Genomic DNA, 17,617 nt, shown 5'->3' on the forward strand with positions numbered 1-17,617 from the left:
ACCATACCCGGCGCCGTCTTGTGCCTCCTTTTTCTCTCCACAAGGCGGTTGTAGCGGCCTTTATCAGTTTGCGCCCGCTGTGCCAGTCCGCGGCGTCGGTATCTGGTGTTCCGCGCACTGAATCGTGTACGCACGCGCCCTTGCCACTCGTCGTGCGCTCAGACGCACAGAGAGGAGGGGTTATCGCAGTAGTGGGGGTGGGGAGTGTACGGAAGGGGTGGCTGGTGGATGGACTCCGCTACAGCAGCTGCGGAGAGGGCAGCCTCTTCGGCGCTGTCAGCTCTGTCACTCACCGCCACAGATTCATCGACTACATCCACGGCGACGCTGACGTCGGCGCACGAGGCCCTGCGGCAAGCCAGGTCTTTTTTTGGGAGCGGCCGTGCTGCGCCCAGTACCTCCTCCTCTGCCAAGCTCAGCTCAGGCCCTACCGAGTCCAGCCCGGGCCCATCACTGGACTCGCGCTTGCTACCGGGACACGACGGCAACATTGGGGATTTGCACACCGCATGCGTGGCAGGAGTCCATAGACGCGGCACCGGCTCGACCCGTCCCAGCTGCAGCAGTGGGCGCAGCAGTAGCACCGGCAGGGCCACGCGCCGTCGAGGTGTCAGCGGCAGCAGCGGCGGGCTGACGAGGACGTCTGGCGGCGGCGCTGCCACCTGCCTCTCTCCAACATCTGCCTGCGCGACTCACAGCGGGGCATCACTGGAAAACGAGCGGTCGTTGACGCGCGGGTGTTGCTCCTCCCCTCCCGACGCAGATCCACAGCTCGCCTCCTTCTCCAGTAGCCTAGCACACCACGGCTCTGGGTCACCGTCCACTCCATCCTCAACTGCACACTCTCCAGACGTACAGCCTCCAACACCGGCGGCGTGGCCGCTCGCAGTGCCTTCTGAGCGCATTCGACAGTGTCAGCTCCAGGGGGAGGAAGAAGGTGCTGCAAAGGAGCAGGTGCAGCAGCAGCACGTGCACTTCCACGTGCCGATGGTGGCCCTAAAGACGCCCACATCTTCTTCTGTCCACCCTGTGAAGGCGTCAGTGTCTGCGAGACCGTCCTCGCAGATCGCAGCGGCAGATCAGATCGCTGTGGAGCTGCTTCAAGCCCTCTGCTACGCGGAGGTGCAAGAGGCGCAGGAGTGGCTTGCTGGGGCCGGAAACGCCAAGCAGGCGTGGGCCGTCTCACGGTCTGTCGCTCTCGTGCGGCCGACAGAGGCCGTTGCCGCCGATCCGCGCATGAGCGAAGGCGGCGGTGCAGCAGCTGCGCTGTTGGAAGCGGCGCCGGTTTCGCTGGACGCGGCGGCCCATCTGCGGTTTTCTCAGTTTTTCCGTGCGTCACTGATGGAGGAGGACAGCGATGACGCCGTCATGAGCGATGGCGGGCACGGCGCCGTCCACGGAGGGGCTGGGAAAGACACGAGCACGAGGGAGGCAGTCGAGATGACGCGGACGGGCGACGTGAGGCGCAGCACCGGCCTCACGCGTTCGTGGGGTGAGGCTGCGCCGCGCAGTTGCCAATACGGTGGCGCGTTCCCGTCACCTTGGCCGTACGTTGCCAGCGAATTCGATGGGCCGGGTGCTGACGTGGGGGTGGAGAAGGGGGATGACGACGACCTCACCGACTCTCCCATCACGGGCGTGCCGCCGTCGAGTCCGCACCTGCACCGCACCAGCGTTGATGCTGATGGTGAGGCTGCTGCTCCTCTGCCTGATCCGCTCATTTTTCCTTCGCCATCCGCTCCGGGGACCAGCGCCAAGTGCACACTGGTCTGGCGCGCCTCGCCACTGCTTGTGGAGAGAGACTCCAGCACCCCGCCGCGGCGCTCCCTGTCGCCAGCCGCTACTGCGAGGCGGTGGTCGCTATCGTTCTTTGATATCGGGCGCCGCATCGGGCACGGGCACTCCGGCAAGACGTTCCTTGCGCGGGAAAAGCACAGCAAAGTCGTCGTGGCGCTCAAGGTTTTCAACGACGACTACGCCCAGCGCCACGAAGGTGGAACGAATACGGTCGAGCGTGCGATGCGACTACAGGCAGCGGCACGACGGCACTGCCCGCACATTGTAAGGCTCTACGCGTTCTTCACGGATGCGCGACGCTGTTACGCTGCGCTGGAGTACGCGGACGCTGGTGACCTCGCCAGTCACCTCCTTCGCCAGCCGCACCAACGCCTGCCTGAGGCGCAGGCCCAGGTCATTGCGTACCACGTGGCGCTGGCACTGCGGCACTTGCACGAGCAACGCGTTGTGCACCGCGCTGTGACGATGCGCAACGTGCTGCTGCGCCGCAGTGAGGCGGGAACGACCGCCAAACTCGGCGACTTCGCCTCCGCCGTGCAGCTGGCCGACGGGCGCGCTCGCTGGCTCGGCGAACTCGGCAGCTCCGATGATGGAGGGCGGTCGCTGGAGTACGCGGCACCGGAGGTCATTTGCGGCCGCGGATGGTCGTGCAAGTCTGACATGTGGGCGCTCGGTATCCTTGTGTTCGAGATGATCTGCGGTCACCACCCCTTCGACCACGTTTCCGCGGCGGCGATGAAGCGGCTCATTTGCAGCGGTGCCGCCTGCCGTTCGCCGCATGCGCTGTCGCACACCGGCATGTCGTTTGTGCGGTCACTTTTATGCGTCGATGAGGCAGCGCGCAGCAGCGCTGCAACGGCACTGGCGCACCCGTTTTTGAGTGTTAAGGCCGCCGCCACCACGCCTGCTGTGGCGAGCGCCATGCAGGACACGGCAGCAAGCGGCAGCACAAAACCTGCCAGGTCGGCTGCCCAGGCGGTGCCGGCGAGCGTAGCCGTTGCTGAGGAGTCGCGCATGGATGCGGTGGCGCTGCCTGTCAGTCGTGACTTGTCGAGCACGTTCTCGCTCGCTGCAGTGCTGGCCAACACAGAGGCTAACTGCGGCAGCGACGGAGGCCACAGTCGCGGGACGGCTGCCATGAAGGCAGGCACAAACACTGCCATCAGCTGCGCGGACGCTGCTCTAGTCTCTCCGGCGCCGAGGGACAACATCCCGTACGCGTGGCGGGGTGGAAACCCATCGGTTAACTCTCTCGCCGCGACTTCGACATCGCCGACCGTCACCCCCTTTTCCACTGCCCGGCGCGTGACCGGAGCAACAAGGCATGCACATGGCGCGGCATGGCACACAGCGGATGCGGTCGCTCCAGCGGCGTCTCTGTCGTCCACCAGCTCTCCTGGCCCCTTGATGTCCTTCGCGCCTCTAACACACCCCTGGCAGGGCACTGCGCTGCCGCCCTCGGCGACTCTGTCGGCTTCCTCGCTCTTTGGCGCCCTGAGCAACGAGGAAGCGGATACGAGTTCGGGCCGCCGGCCGAGCGACACAAGGCTCAGGTCTCCTGGAAACGCCAGCCACCTCAGCCCGACGACGACCCTCAGCGACATGTCGGCCAGCGTGCTCTCCACGACACGAACGCCGACTACGCTCGCGTCGGGGGCAGCTCAGCCTACCGGAGGTGCGTTCACTGACAGCGCTGCGGCTGAGAGTGTGCTCAGCGCCAGCTTTAAGAGCTGCAACACTCACAATCCTATCTATCTTTTCTCCCAGCAGCATCACGCCCGCCACGGCCAGCAGCACGAGCAGCAGGAGACCCCGGCAACATATGGCGCAGTGAGCACGGCGCGTAGCGGTGAGAGAAGGCGCAGCGAGGACACTCGAGGGGACTGCTCCGTGACCGTTAGCAGCTTGACGCCGCGCCCATCGTGTAGTGCGCGCACGGAGTGGGCCACCGAGGACGCAGAGGTGTCTCTATCATCCTTGACGGTCTCGTCGACGTCGTCGTCCTTCATGTGCGCGGCGGTTCCTCAAGCAAGCTTTCACACCCGTGCCGCAGACGCGCCTCTGCGGCAGATGACTGGCCGCGTTGCATCGTCCATGGCAGCCAGCGGCGCGCTGCAGGCACAGCGGTTGCCGCTGACCGGCCGACTGGCCTCCTCGACCATCACTTTAACAAGCGTGAGAGGCGCATCTGGTGCCCCCAAGGCAGCAGTCACATCATCACGCTCGAGGAGACCGAGGTCAGGAACGAACAGGCTCAACAAGAGGCCGGAGTGCTCGCTGCGACTCGCCTTTGAAACATTGAGCGACGAGGACAGCTGGTGAATGGCGCGTGAAGGGGAGCCTGCTTGCAACTGATGGACGACCGTCTCATATGATGCGAAGTTCCCCTCCTCCCCTTCATCCCTTGACCGCCCGCTCCTGCTGCTGCTTCCTGTCCCTGCCGAGCCACGCACCATTCAGCCGAGGGCGCTCTCCGCGATTGAATGGTGTGTGGCTCCGCAGCACCGGCATGTGTGCTTTTTCAAACGCACGTCATCCTTTCATGTCGCCATGGTCAGCGCTTCGTCGCTTGCACGTCTGCCTCCGCTGCGTGTCCGCTGTCTTCCCTTGCCTGCTCGTCGTACCGTGCGCACAGAGAGCGAACGAGCGTGGCGCGCATAGAAACAAGCGCTACGCCACATGCAGCGGGGGAGGGGGCCGCGCACCCCCAACGCGGCGTTTTGCGAACGGAGACGGATGCTGCCGCCGGGTGTGTCAGTCTTCTCCTGACGTGGAATGGTGGTGCTGTGCGCCGAGAAGACCTCCCCTTCCGCACCGTCTGCCTGCGACGTGTGCAGCCTGGTCGGGCTCATGTTCGCTCCTCCAACCATTCGCCCTCTTCACCCTCTACGCCTCCTTGTGCTCTTCATGTGTACTTCCTCTCTCAGCGTCACGCGCTCGGGTGTCTGCCGCCGTCTGCTGCTGTGTTCTGTGGCTAGGACAGCACCTCACGTACCCAGTCGCAGGCAGACGGAGAGAGATGCCACTAGACTTGGTAGGCAAGCTGCACCGCACCGTGTACATCACGGATTGCCCAGAGGACTCACAAGAGGACCTGCTGCACATGCTGCTGAAGCGGTGCGGCGCGATCGAGGCGTGGGACGCTGCCGATGGCCGGCTCATTGTGGTTTTTCAAAGCATGAACAGCGTCAGCAACGCCCTCACCTTCCACGGTATGTCCTTTGTGGACTTGACGAGAAAGATTTGTGTGTGGAAAGCCACAGACACGCCACCGGCGGAGGCAACACATCAGCTGTCCATCCAAGGAGGCTCTGCCACCGCGGAGGCGGCTCCGATGGAGGCCACATCGACCGAGGAAGAGGACACCCGTCGAGCACAGCGGAAGGAGCGGCGCGCTGCACTGCAGCAGATCCTCAACAGCGGCGCGGCGGACCTTGGTGACACTGCCTCGCTGGAGGGCCGGCGAGCAAAGATGACGGAGCTGTGCTACCGACAGCTCAAGGCCCTCTGCGTTCTCTCTGCTGCCGCAGCGAAGGATGCGAGGGTGGAGCTGCAGCAGAAGAGGGAAAACCTTGCACGATTGCAAGACCTGATCCGTACTCAAGAGGCAGCGCCTAAACGGCAATGGGCGGGATCGGCTGAGGTGGGCGAGGAAGAGCCGGCGAGGGCGAGGCGCTGTGTGTAGCCAACCTCGCCCTCTTGTTTCTTACCGAGCTGTAGCTTTGGTGAGGGAGGCATCGGATGAGATGAGGTGGAGCGGGGTGACGATAGTCTGCCGGTGCCGGGGTGCTTTCACGGCATGGAAGGCCACGTAACACGTTGAGCACCGCAACGCAAAGGCGTTGCGCCAGTGCGGAGATGGAGAGAGGGCGCGCTTGCGTGTCTTTGTAGCGGTGCATGTGTCGCTTTGAAGCGGGAGAAACAGGGAAGAGGTGCAGCAGCAGCCGCAAGACGGACTGCAGCGGAAAACCGCCCGTGCGCCCCCTCGCCTGTTGCCACGCAGCAGGAACGCATCCCGCTGCCATTTCCGCAGATGCGTTTTGCATGTCTCTGCGACTGTATCCCTCTTGTGTTGCGGTCATCACCACCGTCTTCTTTCCCTCCTCCTGTTTCTTCACACACGCGTGTCCATCAAAAACGCCACAGCTCTTTTTCGGTGCGTGCCGGCGTGTGCGTGCGGCGGTGACTCCCCGCCCCGCTCCTTCCATCTCCCCCGTCGCAGCGTGGACGACGGCCGGCGCGCAGGCAAGAGAAGATTTGTGTGGCGTCACTCCACCATCGCTTTGCATCTCGCTGCTGGGGTTGTGGGGAGGGGCGTCCTGCACGGCGTACTGGACCCTCCCCTCCCCGCAATCATGCTGCTGCATCGGCGAGCCGCGCTGCTCCTGTGGGTGAGGGCGCGGCGCACGGCTGTCTTGGTCGGCTCCTCCTCGCTCTCTGCAACTGCTGAGGCGGCAGCCGCGTTCTCTTCCGCAACCACACCACCGCAGCGTAGAAACGTCGGTTCTGCGTCCGGCGCGGTGGACAGTCACGTGGCTGCCGTTCCTGCCGCGGGCGGCCCTGCTTCTGCTGCTGCTGCTGCTGGTGCTGCCCCTCAGTACCATTCGCACGACACGCCGCTGCAAGAACATCCGCGGCAGGCTGCCTACAGCAAGGGGGGCTACCCCTTGATTGGGCGCCTCCGCACCTCTGGCCATGGCTTGACCTTGGGGCGTGTGCAGGCGGCCCTAACTGTCTACGTGCTCGCTGCCTCCGTCGGCCTGCTCTACGTCTTGTACTACTTGACCACCGACACGTACGTGCTGACAACGAATGTGTCGCCGTACCGCCACTCCCTCTTCTTCCACTTTCCGTGCGATATGGCGATCCTTGAGAACAGACTGACACACAAGCGGCACACCGTCGAGGTGGTGCCGGCTGCAGGGGCGCCGCACCCCCTCGTTGACGACAACCGCGAAGTAGACCATGCCGGGTTTGCTCGTCCCAAGCCGGCAGTCGTGGAGCGCCGGCTGCACATCAACGCGGTGCTGCACCGCGTGTTCCTCTACCTGCAAAAGACAGAGTCTCTCGTCACGGTGGACGCGCAGGCGGAGATGGCGCCGTACCGCTTCATGGATGGCGCGAACAGCCTGGGCAAGGCCTCTCGCGCATCGGTGGGGTTCCTCCGAAAGGACCAGCTCTTGCCCGACATCAACGACCACCGCGCGAGCACAGCGTCATCGCAGAGACGGTGGTGGCAGTGGTGGGGTAGAGGGGCAAGCACGGCAGCAGCGCCGTTACCGCTGTCTGCCTCCGGCTCCAGCGCGTACGCCGCAACTGCGACAGAAGTGCCAGCGACCCCGACGGCGCCTACGAAGATCCTGCTCAGGAGTAGCGTGCGTCTGCGCGACTCCATGAACGGATATCAGAAGGGTCACATCAGCACCTACGAGCAGCTCATCCACCACCTCGCGCAGGAGAACATCAAGCAGCGCTACTACGCCTACGTGCTGGCGAGAGGCATGGCAAAGAGCAGCGGCCTGCGCAAGGCTTACGCAGAGCAGCTGATCCGCAACGGTCTTATATCAGGCGACGGAGTGAAGTTGACGGAGCTGGTGCCGGATGTGCAGCGGTTTGCTGATGAGGTGTTTGCGCAGGTGCGGGAAAGGTTCGGCGACGACGTCATCGTTTACGAGTACACCGCCACAATGTGGTAGTGTCACTGGCTGTGAGGTGCGTTGCCTCTGTCGGCGAGGCGAGGGTGCACCCTCACCGTCTCGGCGCGCACGTGGGTCTGGACCCGCAAGCCTGCCGGCATGTGCTACATAGACGAATATGAAAGGGCGAAAGGGGGCGCGGTGTGACGGCAGCTCAATCCTGCTGCGGCTGCTCCTGTTGTGGGCCGTTCTCCCCACCCTCCCTGCTCCGTCAGGGGCTCCGCTTTCGGTTTGGGTGAGTGCAGTCACAGGCGGATGAGCGGCGTGCGCCTATGGAAGGAACAGCGACGGATGACGGAGGAGAACAGCGGAGTTCATGGCGGACGAAGCGGCGCAACCTGATGCGCCAGCATACTGATGAAGGCGTGCAGAGGGAGCTGTCTCGGGTGTCCTTCCTTTGCCCCGCTGCTTTGGTCTCCTCCCTCCTCCCTCCTCCCTCTTCACGCCCCCACCCCTCATGCGTGCTGGACCCGCCATGTCGCTGCCCCACAATAAAGAGTGCGTATAGGGGCTTTGAGGAGGGCAAACATGTATGCTGTGCGCCTCAGCGGCATCTCTCATGATCTCGCGCTCCTTCCCTGCTGTACTGGTGGTGGCCGCCTGCTTCGTCGCATCCTCGTTCCTGTCTCTTCATCTCTCTCTTTCTCGCTCTCTTACTCTCTCTCTCTCTCTCTCGTTTTTGTGGCGCGCCTTCGGTCTCTATTACGGCCTGCTCTGTTTGTGCGTATCGGTGCTGACCGGCGTGTGTACCATGCTGGCTGTTTACGGAGGGCTGCTGCACCTTCACGTGTGTGCAGCGTACACTTCTCTGTTCGTGCGAGCGTGTGCGTGTGCGTGTGCTTGTGTGTGTGTGTGTTGCGGACTAGCGTTGTTTGTGTGCTCCCGCACATGTTCCACACTGCCTTCTTGGCGGCCTCCAAGAGGCGTTTGCGGTGGCGATGCTGCCAATGCACTCGCCTCCTCCCATCGGAGCACTTCCCCAAGAGGAGCGGGCCGCTCAACACAATGGTCTGCGTGGACTGCAAGGAGATGTGCTTTGGGTGTGGGTTGCGACTGCTGCGCAGCAGTTTCAGCGACACAGACTCGAACATGTGCGACCGATGCTTGGCGAAGCAGCAGGTGGCAAAGGATAATGTCTACTTTCGCTACCCGATACTCAACTACCGCGCCTGTCCATTCAGCGTGGATGAGGCGCGTGACGAGCTTCGCAAAGAGCAGCAGCAGCAGCAGCCGCATCGGTTGCACATGCCTCGATAAGATGCGTCGCTTGTTTTCTTGTGGCCGCCGCAATTGTGATCACTGCTACGCATGCGCTTGTGTACTCGACCGCCAGAGAGAATACCGGCGTCTCCTGTCCAGGCGCTTCGGTGCTCGTGCTCACAGATGATGCGCGATCACAGCTGCTCCTCCGTATATATATATATATATATATATATATATATATATATATATTTATGTGTGTGTGATGAGGGGGTGGGCTAAGCTTGTCGGGATCAGCGATTTCCTACGTGGTTAGCCAGACCTTGCGTCTGCAGCAGCGATACACTACAGGCAAAAAGCGATAGCAAGGAGAGCGAGACAGAGCCAGAGACGCATCGTGTGTTTTCCCGTCGTCGTCTATTCCTTCGAATGCTCGCTCTTCGTGTTTGGTTTGCCTCTTCCCCCCCCTCCCTTTTCCCAACTGCGCCCCCCTGACACAATCTTTCTCTCTTCGCTCCGCCGCTTCTGCTGCTGCATGTTCTTCATCTATGTGATGGCAGCACGTCTCAGATCACGCATTGCAGTCATCGACGCTACCTTTTCGACTCGCGGCTTGATTTTTTCGTTCTGACGTTCTCTACAAGCGCACACGCGCGCATACACTCGCCTCTTTCTTCCTCCGTCTTCTCACATGGCGGCGATGTCTCCAAAGCCGACGAGTCCGAGTCCCGTGAAGGTCTTCTTCTTCGTGCCGAACATTATCGGCTATGCCCGGATAGCGACGTCGATCATGGCCTATCTGGTGGCCCGCGATTACCCTGCGCTGTGCCTCGTGCTCTACGCGTCCTCCTTTCTGCTGGATGCGGCTGACGGCATGGCGGCTCGTGCGTTGGATCAGTGCTCGAACTTTGGCGCCATTCTGGACATGCTCACCGATCGCGCCTCGACGGCTGGCTTCCTGGTGGTGCTTGACAGCGTACTGCAACCCATGCCGTACCGCTACACATGTGTTTTCGCCATACTTCTCTTCCTGGACGTGGCGTCTCACTTTTGCCGTATGTACGCCTCCGTCTTTATCCAAAAGGATAGCCACAAGGACGCCTCGGACAGCATCTTCTGGCTGCTGCGCATGTACTACGTAAAGGGCAGCGTGATGTTCATCTTATGCATTGGGCAGGAGTTCGCGTACATTTTCCTGTACGCATGGGCGAACTACGCGAGCGTGGCGGTTGTGGGCGACCTTCTGTGGTACGCCTTCGCGGTGTGCGTGGTGCCCTGCTTCTTGAAGCAGGTCGTTAATGTGCAGCAGCTCGTGGATGGTCTCTACCGCATCGCTTGCGTGGACGCTCAGAAACGCGGCGCGCAAGGCAAATACGCCTGAGGACTGCGTCAGCGATACCGGTGCGCACGCCCTCCCCTGCTCTTCCAGCTCTCGCTTCCCCGCCGAAAGCGATGGGGCTCTTGCATGGTAGAAGTGCGAGGATGGCGTGTTGGCGAGGGGTGTCGCGCGGCCGTCGCTACTTATATATTTGCATCTCTCTCCCTCTGTCTCTCGCAGCGATGCTGGTGGAAGGGGCGTGCCGGCGAGCGGTGCTTTCTGCTCCGTGTCACTGTAGCGCGTCGTGCCAAGAATGCGGGCGATGATGCTGTTATTATTGGACTACAATGTGACTGCGGTGGTAGGTGTCAAGCGAGGGGGAGTAGATGGGAGCCAGTGCTGGTGAAGAGAGGGGAGGATGGCGGAACCTAAGTGGCGCAGGGGTGGTGGTGGTGTGGTGATGGTGCGGAAGTAACCGAAGGAGCAGGGAGGAGGCAATAACTGCGGCGATGCTAGATGATACGGAGCAAGTTGCTCTGCCATGTTGGTCGTAGCGAGTCTTGCTCTCGCAGGTCGGGAGCGATGTGGGACGAAAGGGGAAGGGTGCGTTCCTGTCCGAGAGACAGGCACACACGTCTCGCTTCGTAGCACCGTCTCCTCCAGTCCCCTTCTCCCCTCTCACCGCTACTCACTCACTGGAGTTGTCGACTTTCTGCGCAGCCTCTCTGTTTCTGCCTTTCTTCACCGCGCCTCTCCTTTCTTTTGATGTGGGCGGGGAAACCGACAGGGAGAAGGACAAAACCGCGCGTACACGTGAGCGGCGAATACTTGTGTATATGTGCGTGTATGTGTGTGCGTTCAGCGCACTTGTTCTCTCGCTCTGCTTCACCCCTTTGCGCGCGCTTCTTCTCGATGTCGTTGTGGCGGTGTGCTGGGGGGGGGAGGGTGGCAGCACTCTCATGCATGCGCCTGCACTCTCCCTCTCTACCCCGCGCTCACTTCCGCGAGGTGTGTAACCAAGTGGGCGAGTCTGCTCATGGGCACGTTGTGTCGCTGTTTCAGAGGTAAGGCAACACGCATATCAAAATGAATGCAAATAGAGGTGCATCCCTCTTGTGCGAAGGCGCGCCACGAGTTAGATGCACACACACACGCACGCGCGCGCCAGACTGCGCATGCGAGGCCACGTGTGCTTCGTTTCACCCTCTGTCTGGGCTCTTCTTTGCCTCTCATCCCCCCCCCCTGCTGCTCGGACGCACGTGAAGGGCCGGTTAGGGAGTATGGCGTGCGCGAGATTGGGGCAGCGTAGGTGAGCAGCACAGTGAGCATGTTTGCCGTTGCCAATGCACGGCGGCGGCTGCGCGTACTCGTGTAACAGGATGTGGCTGGCCCTGCAGCTCATCACTGCCTCCGCCACCGATGTAATCCCTACAATGGCTGCCTTCGTGAAACAGAGACAGCACGCGCGATGGTGTCGCGTCACTCACTACTTCTCTCTCCACGCATGTGTATCAACTCACCATTTCTTCAAGCTTCGCCTTCCTTTCCCTCTCTCCTGTGATGCGGATGTGTCCACACACACACACACACACACACACACACACACACACATACACACACACGTCAACGCGCGTGCATCACACGAAAAGAAACGAGAACAGAAAAAGAAAACCGGCTCACATTAAGCGGGGGCCTGCTCACACCACAAGGCTCGACACCAAGCCGACACTCGTCGCAGCGACGCACCACCAACAACGGGGGGTTGTGTCGACGCACAAGGCGACGTCCTTCGGCACCACGTCCAACATTCCTTTTGCCGAGCAGCCTGTGCGTGCGTCTGACTTTCCCCGCCCTCCAGCGCTCGATCTCCTTTTATGTCTTTTCGTGCTTTCTCTCTCTCACCCGACACGACCCTCAACGTCGTCCCTCTCGCTGCATCGTTCCGCTAGTGCTCCTCAATCCTGGAGCAGACCACGCTGTGCCTGTGCGTGCTTGCCCGCTCGCTTGCTTACTTCTGTGGAGACGAAAGCAGACAAGACAGCGGTCCTTCTGGACGTCAGCGACGGCGACCACGTACGGACGGTTTTCCAGCGCTGGTGCTGCTCTCCCTGCTCTCTGCCTTGCCTTTTTAGTGTTCGAGACGCTGCACCAGCGCCTTCGCGTCTGTCTGCTGCCGCTGTTGTGCCCTCTTTGGGAAATTCGATCCGCGTTGCGCACGTGGGGTGGGACGTCCGCCGTTGTGCGCACATTTTTTCTTCGTCTCCGCGTCCTGCTGGCGTGGGGCTTATCAGTGGTGTAGGCTCGCACCCCTCCCCCCCCCCCCACGCATCCGCGGGGCAGTACGTCGTCTGGCTACCGTAGCCTGGCGCGGCATCTCTTATTGCTTCCCTTCTCTTTCCTCGTTTTCCTTGTTCGCGGTTTTTTGACTTGTAAAGCACTACCCTCCGTGTGTGCGTGGCGCGCCTCTCTGCCTCGGCCTCCCCTCCTCCTCCACCTCCTTGCATTCCTTGTCTTCCCTTTGCACTGCTGCGTGTGTGCGTGTGCGTCGTTCCCCTGTGCCGGCCTTCCGTCCTTTTATTTTTTTTTTTGCGTTCGTTGTGTTTTCCCTGGTGGTGAACTCGCGCGGCCGCATTAGAGACGATGGAGTCCCACGCGGACCCCGTCGGTGGAGTGGGGAGCGTCTCACCAGAACACCAGCCCTCAGCAGGCGTGCGGAGGTTGGTGCGCCGGCCGCCGGCTAGTGGTGGCGGCGCCGCTGGAGACGCCAGCGGTGCCAGCGCGGCCGGCGGTAGTGCGCTCTCGTCCCCCTCTCCTGCTGCTGCTGCTGCTGCTGGCGCAGCGGTGGCGGCGGCAACGCAGACAGTCGGCAGCGAAGCTGAGGGCAACGCGCTTATCAAGCGCATTCGCCAGCTGGAGAGCGAGGGTGCGATGCTCTCCAACACACTCACGAAGGTTTGTGAGGAGAATGGCCGTCTGTCCGGACAAATATCCGCGCTGGAGGAGAAGGTGCAGGCACTGGCGCAGGAACCGCTGAAGGAGACGCCGGTGCTTCAATCACTCTTCGAGCCAGAGAAGACAGGCTGGTTTGGTGGATCAAAGTCCGCGGCGCGAGAGCAGCTGGAGCAGCTGAGCGACGCGCTGCAGTCCGAGTTCATTTCCTACAAGGCGTCGCACGCTTCCAGCAACGACGAGGTGCAGGCGCTGGTGGAGGGCCTGCACAATGCACACTTAAACGCGCAGGAGCTGTCGAACACGGTGAAGGAACAGCAGCAGCTCATCAGCAGCGGCCCGCTGGCTGTGGCGGTGCACATTGTGCCCGTTGACGAGGGCAACAGCTGTGCTGCCACGGCGCAGGAGTTGCAGGCGCAGCTACGAAGGGTGCGCGAGCAAGCTGCGCGGACTGAGGATGCGCTGCGTAGCTCGCAAGCCGAGTTGCTTGCACTGAAGGCGGAGAACGCAAAGCTGCGCAATGATTCCGTTGCGAGCTCCACACCTCTGGAACCAGCAGCGGCAGCCCCGATGCCCGCTGGCAACAGCGCTCTGTTGCTGTCTGAGATGTCTGCCACTGAGGCGCTCAAGCGCATGACCAGTGAGCGTGATGCGCTGCAGGACGCGCTCGCTGAGGCTCGCGACGCCATTGTGGAGAAGGATAAAGATGCGGAGCTTCAGAAGCACAAGGTGGCCCAGTTAGAGAGCAAGCTGGCAGCGAAGGACTCGGTGCACATGGAGGAGGTGGATAAGCTGCGGCAGCAGCTGGAGACGGCCAGGCGTGACGTGGACGCGTCCCACATAACGGTGCAGGGCCTGCGCAGCCAGATCCTTGAGATGACGGTGCAGCAAGAGGAAAGGCATAATGCGCTGGAGAAGCGCCTGGCGGACGCCCTCGACCAGCTCAGCGCGAAAGACGATCAGTTGCGCCACCTCAGCTCTGTCGATGACTACGAGAATCTTAAGTTGGAGCAGGAGTCGCTAACGCGCGAGATTGATCTCTATAAGCAACGCATCGCCTTCCTGGAAACTAGCCGCAGCGCATCCGACGACGCTGCCAACGCGACTGCGTTGAACGACGCGGAGGTGCTAGAGACACTCAACGCCACCAAAGAGCGTATTTCGAAGCTGGAGTTCGAGCGAGATCAGCTGGTCATGCAACTGCAGCAGGCGCAGAGCTACGCTGTGTCTCGCGACGCGGAAGCGCGCCAGCTGCAACAGCGCTCCGAGGACGATAAGAAGCGCGTGGCCTTCCTCATGAAGAAGTGCGCCTCCCTCACCGCCGATGTGCGGAGCGCGACGACACAGCTCGACACCTTCAAGGACCAGTTTGAGAAGCAGTCACTCGAGCTCAAACAGGAGAGGCGCAACACAGAAGGCATGGCCAGGCTGCAGAAGCAGTTCGACGATCTGAGCAAGGAGAAGAAGCTGCTTGAGGACCGCTTGGCAGCGACGCAGGAGATGGAGGAGCGGCTTGTGAAGGCGAAGGAGACGATCGCTTACATGGAATTGGCCCAGAGCAGCACGATCTGCATGAGCCAGTTTGCCGAGCTGAAGGCGGAAAAGGAAAAGCTACAAAATACAATGGAGCCGCTGGATCGAAGGCTGGAGGAGGCCAAGCAGGAGATCGAGCGTCTGAAGGCCGTCACGGACGCGCAGCACGCGATCTCGGAAACACAGAACAAGAACGTGCGCGCTTGGCAGGACCAGGTGACGGCTCTGAGCGAGAGTGAGGCGAAGCTGCGCGACAAGGTCGCTGTGCTGACGGCAGAGAACACACGTCTCACACAGGTGAACGCGTCGCTGGAGCAGCAGATGGACGACATGCAGGATGGCATTAAGGAGATGGCAGTGCACATGGAGAAGGATCGCGCTAGCGCCAAGGCCGCCGCGGAGGCGAACGCGCAAAAACAAATCCAGACTCTCTCCGATGAACTGGCGCAGGCGAGGAAGACGATCGCCGAGGTGCAGGCACGCGACGGGCAGTACGTCGCCGACGGGCTTTACCAGTCCGTCGTCGCGGAGCGCGACAGGTCGTTGGAGGAGAACAAGAAGATCACCGTCGAGCTGGAAAAGTGCAAGTCGGAGATCTCAATCTACCGTCAGACGATCGCCGACCTTGAACAGGAGAACGACGAGCGCGTGAAGGAGATCGAGTCGCTGCAGGATCACTACCAGAGCGACCGCGCCGCCCTCAGCGATCGCCTCGCGAAGGAGCAGAAGCGCGCGGCGGAACTGAGCAGCGGCGTCGCAGACCTGACGGAGCGCGTGTCCGCGATGGAGGCCGAGGCGGCAAAGCACACGAGCGCCATCACGGCGCTGCAGGAGAAGAATGCGAGGCAGCAGCGCGTCTTCGAGGACAAGTGCCGCCGCGAGGAAGCCCTAACCGACGAGATCAAGCGCTTGAATGGGCAAATCAGTGCCTTGCAGGCAAACCTGGCAAGCGTCGCCCTTCAGGGGCAGGGCAGCGGCAGCAACGGCAACGACGTAGATACCACGGCGGCAGCGGCCTTTGTAGCTGCTGCTTCTACCGTCGGAGTTGCAGCACCCGCCGTGGAACGCTGCAGCTCTGCCGTGGTGGAACCAGAGACAGAGGTGAGGGCGACGGATCGCGCTGCGTTGTTGTCCTCCCTGAACCCTGCAGCAGCGACTGCGAGTCGACCGTTGTTGGACCGCCCCGCTGATGGTGCCGCGGCCTACGCTGCCTCTGCCCCAGAGCCTATAGCCATTGATGCCTTCTGCAAGCGCATCGAAGACCTTCAGCGCGACAACGACCGCCTGAATAGTGAGCTGAAGCGCATACAGCTGCAGCACCGCACCGACTCCGCGAATGATCAGCACATGATTACCGTTCTGCAGACGCAGATCAAGAACCGCATGTCAACCAACAACCGTGCTGCTTACGAGGCTGAAATCGCCAAGTCAGCAGCATTGAAGAAGAGCATCGAGGCGCTCATGGAGGAGAACGTGAAGCTGCGCAAGCAGGCAGGAGTTGCGCAGGTCTCGGCGAACATGCCTGCCTCGGCATCATCGGTCGCAATGGCGGGGGCACAGCAGATGGACGTGCTCCAGCTGCAGTCTCAACTGCAGGCTCAGAAGGCCGCGTACGACTCGGCGATGGAGGCGGCAGCAAAGGCTGCGGAGACGTATGAGGCGCGCATCCACGAGCTGGAGGAGCAGCTACACGAGACCAAGGAGGCTGCTGCTGCTGCTGCTGCTGCTGCTGCTGCGGGGGGCACAGGCACCGGGGGCAATGCCGCCGACGATGGTGACGCGAGTCTGCTCGACAGGCCAGTGAAGAGGCGGGTGAAAAAGATCAAGAAGAAGAAAACGCTGGCAGAGCAGGTTGGCGCCACAAACGATGGCGATGACATCCTAGCAGCGTCCCCTCAAGCTGACGGCGCCGCCGCTACCGAGAACTCAGCTGAGGCGGGACAGTTGCAGGCGCCCTTGATGCTTGTGCACCAGGAAGTGGATCAGGTCAAGTTGGAAAACATGCGGCTTACTGCGGAAAACACTCAACTCAAGGCCACCGTCGCAGACCTGTTGGAGCAGTTGCAGCGGGCCGAGGAGGACGTGAAGGCCGCGAATGAGGACATGGATATGATGCAGACGGCGATGAACGAGGAGCGGGTCGACCTTGGGAAGCGAATGGACCTTCTCGAGCAGCAGAGCATACAGCGGCTCCCCGGCACGGATGAACAACAGCTGTCGACGCCGTTGCGCAACACCGGCTCTGTTCGCAATGGCAGTGAGAACCTCAGTGAGGTCAACCGCTCCTTCCGCAACAGCACCGTCGTCGACTTTGAGATGCAGCTGCGCCGGTGCCAGGACGAGGTGGAGCGCCTGACGGCTGAGAACAGGAACCTGCAGTGCCGACCGGAGCGCGAAGAGGCACAACGAACGTCATCCTTGTCGGGCACGGCGGCGGCAGTGATGGCGCAGAAGAGCGAAGCCGGCGATGTGCGGAAGTTGCAGCGGCAGCTGAAGCAGAAGGATGCGGAGATCAAGGTGCTCGCCGATCAGCTCATGCCCACCAAGGAGAAGCTGGCCGAGTACATGGCTATGGCGGATCGCCTGGGCCTCCGGTACCCTTTTCCGCCGGAGCTGGAGGGCGCGACGGTGCTGCGACTCAAGGCGCTTCACCTGCCGGTGCATCCGCGATCGGCCTCCGCCCCGACTCCGGCACATCAGTGGGTGCACAGAATCCGCTCAGGTGGAAAGGTCGACGAGGTATCGCCGCCACCACGAGCGCCCCGAGCGCGCCACATAGGCGGTGGAGTCGATACCGCGCGGGAGAAGGGCGGAGACTTCTCTCGCCGATAAGAGCGGCGTCCTTGTCACGGTTCGACTGTCTGGAGCTGGAGCATGACGCCGCACCGACTCCTCGCTGCGTAGAGCTGGAGTAAAGGGCTCCCTCCACTGTCGCCAGCTCCCGCTAATGCGCGACGCAGGCCCTGCATCACAGGCCCTTGCACACCGTTGCTCGTCTCTCTCTCTCCTCGTCGGTGGGCTCGCAGCTCCTCGGCTTCTTTTCGTTTTTCGTTTTCTTGTGAGAGGTGCCGAGCGTCGTTCGTTGTATGGTCGCGTCTGGCGCGACGTTAGCGAACTCTCCTCT

At 61.9% G+C, this 17,617-nt stretch overlaps 6 protein-coding genes across 6 annotated transcripts; all 6 read left to right on the plus strand.

Annotated features, from left to right (window-relative positions):
• Positions 1-987: 987 nt before the first annotated feature.
• On the plus strand, positions 988-4,119 carry LMJF_26_2440 (putative protein kinase; the record flags this gene model as incomplete). The annotated part of the gene is made up of 1 exon (XM_001684199.1): positions 988-4,119. The coding sequence occupies one exon, from the start codon at positions 988-990 to the stop codon at positions 4,117-4,119; it is 3,132 nt and encodes a 1,043-aa protein (XP_001684251.1).
• Positions 4,120-4,816: 697 nt separating this feature from the next.
• LMJF_26_2450 (conserved hypothetical protein) lies at positions 4,817-5,482 on the plus strand (the record flags this gene model as incomplete). Its single annotated transcript, XM_001684200.1, has 1 exon — positions 4,817-5,482. One exon carries the CDS (start codon positions 4,817-4,819, stop codon positions 5,480-5,482), a length of 666 nt encoding a protein of 221 aa, XP_001684252.1.
• A 670-nt stretch (positions 5,483-6,152) lies between these two features.
• Positions 6,153-7,493, plus strand: LMJF_26_2460 (conserved hypothetical protein; the record flags this gene model as incomplete). The annotated part of the gene is made up of 1 exon (XM_001684201.1): positions 6,153-7,493. The coding sequence occupies one exon, from the start codon at positions 6,153-6,155 to the stop codon at positions 7,491-7,493; it is 1,341 nt and encodes a 446-aa protein (XP_001684253.1).
• An 888-nt stretch (positions 7,494-8,381) lies between these two features.
• Positions 8,382-8,750, plus strand: LMJF_26_2470 (conserved hypothetical protein; the record flags this gene model as incomplete). Its single annotated transcript, XM_001684202.1, has 1 exon — positions 8,382-8,750. One exon carries the CDS (start codon positions 8,382-8,384, stop codon positions 8,748-8,750), a length of 369 nt encoding a protein of 122 aa, XP_001684254.1.
• A 634-nt stretch (positions 8,751-9,384) lies between these two features.
• LMJF_26_2480 (putative phosphatidyltransferase) lies at positions 9,385-10,074 on the plus strand (the record flags this gene model as incomplete). Its single annotated transcript, XM_001684203.1, has 1 exon — positions 9,385-10,074. One exon carries the CDS (start codon positions 9,385-9,387, stop codon positions 10,072-10,074), a length of 690 nt encoding a protein of 229 aa, XP_001684255.1.
• Positions 10,075-12,939: 2,865 nt separating this feature from the next.
• LMJF_26_2490 (conserved hypothetical protein) lies at positions 12,940-17,325 on the plus strand (the record flags this gene model as incomplete). Its single annotated transcript, XM_001684204.1, has 1 exon — positions 12,940-17,325. One exon carries the CDS (start codon positions 12,940-12,942, stop codon positions 17,323-17,325), a length of 4,386 nt encoding a protein of 1,461 aa, XP_001684256.1.
• Between the last annotated feature and the right edge of the window lie 292 nt (positions 17,326-17,617).

The sequence above is a fragment of the Leishmania major genome, chromosome 26 (genome assembly GCF_000002725.2).
Source record: "Leishmania major strain Friedlin complete genome, chromosome 26".
Taxonomy (NCBI): Eukaryota; Euglenozoa; class Kinetoplastea; order Trypanosomatida; family Trypanosomatidae; genus Leishmania; species Leishmania major.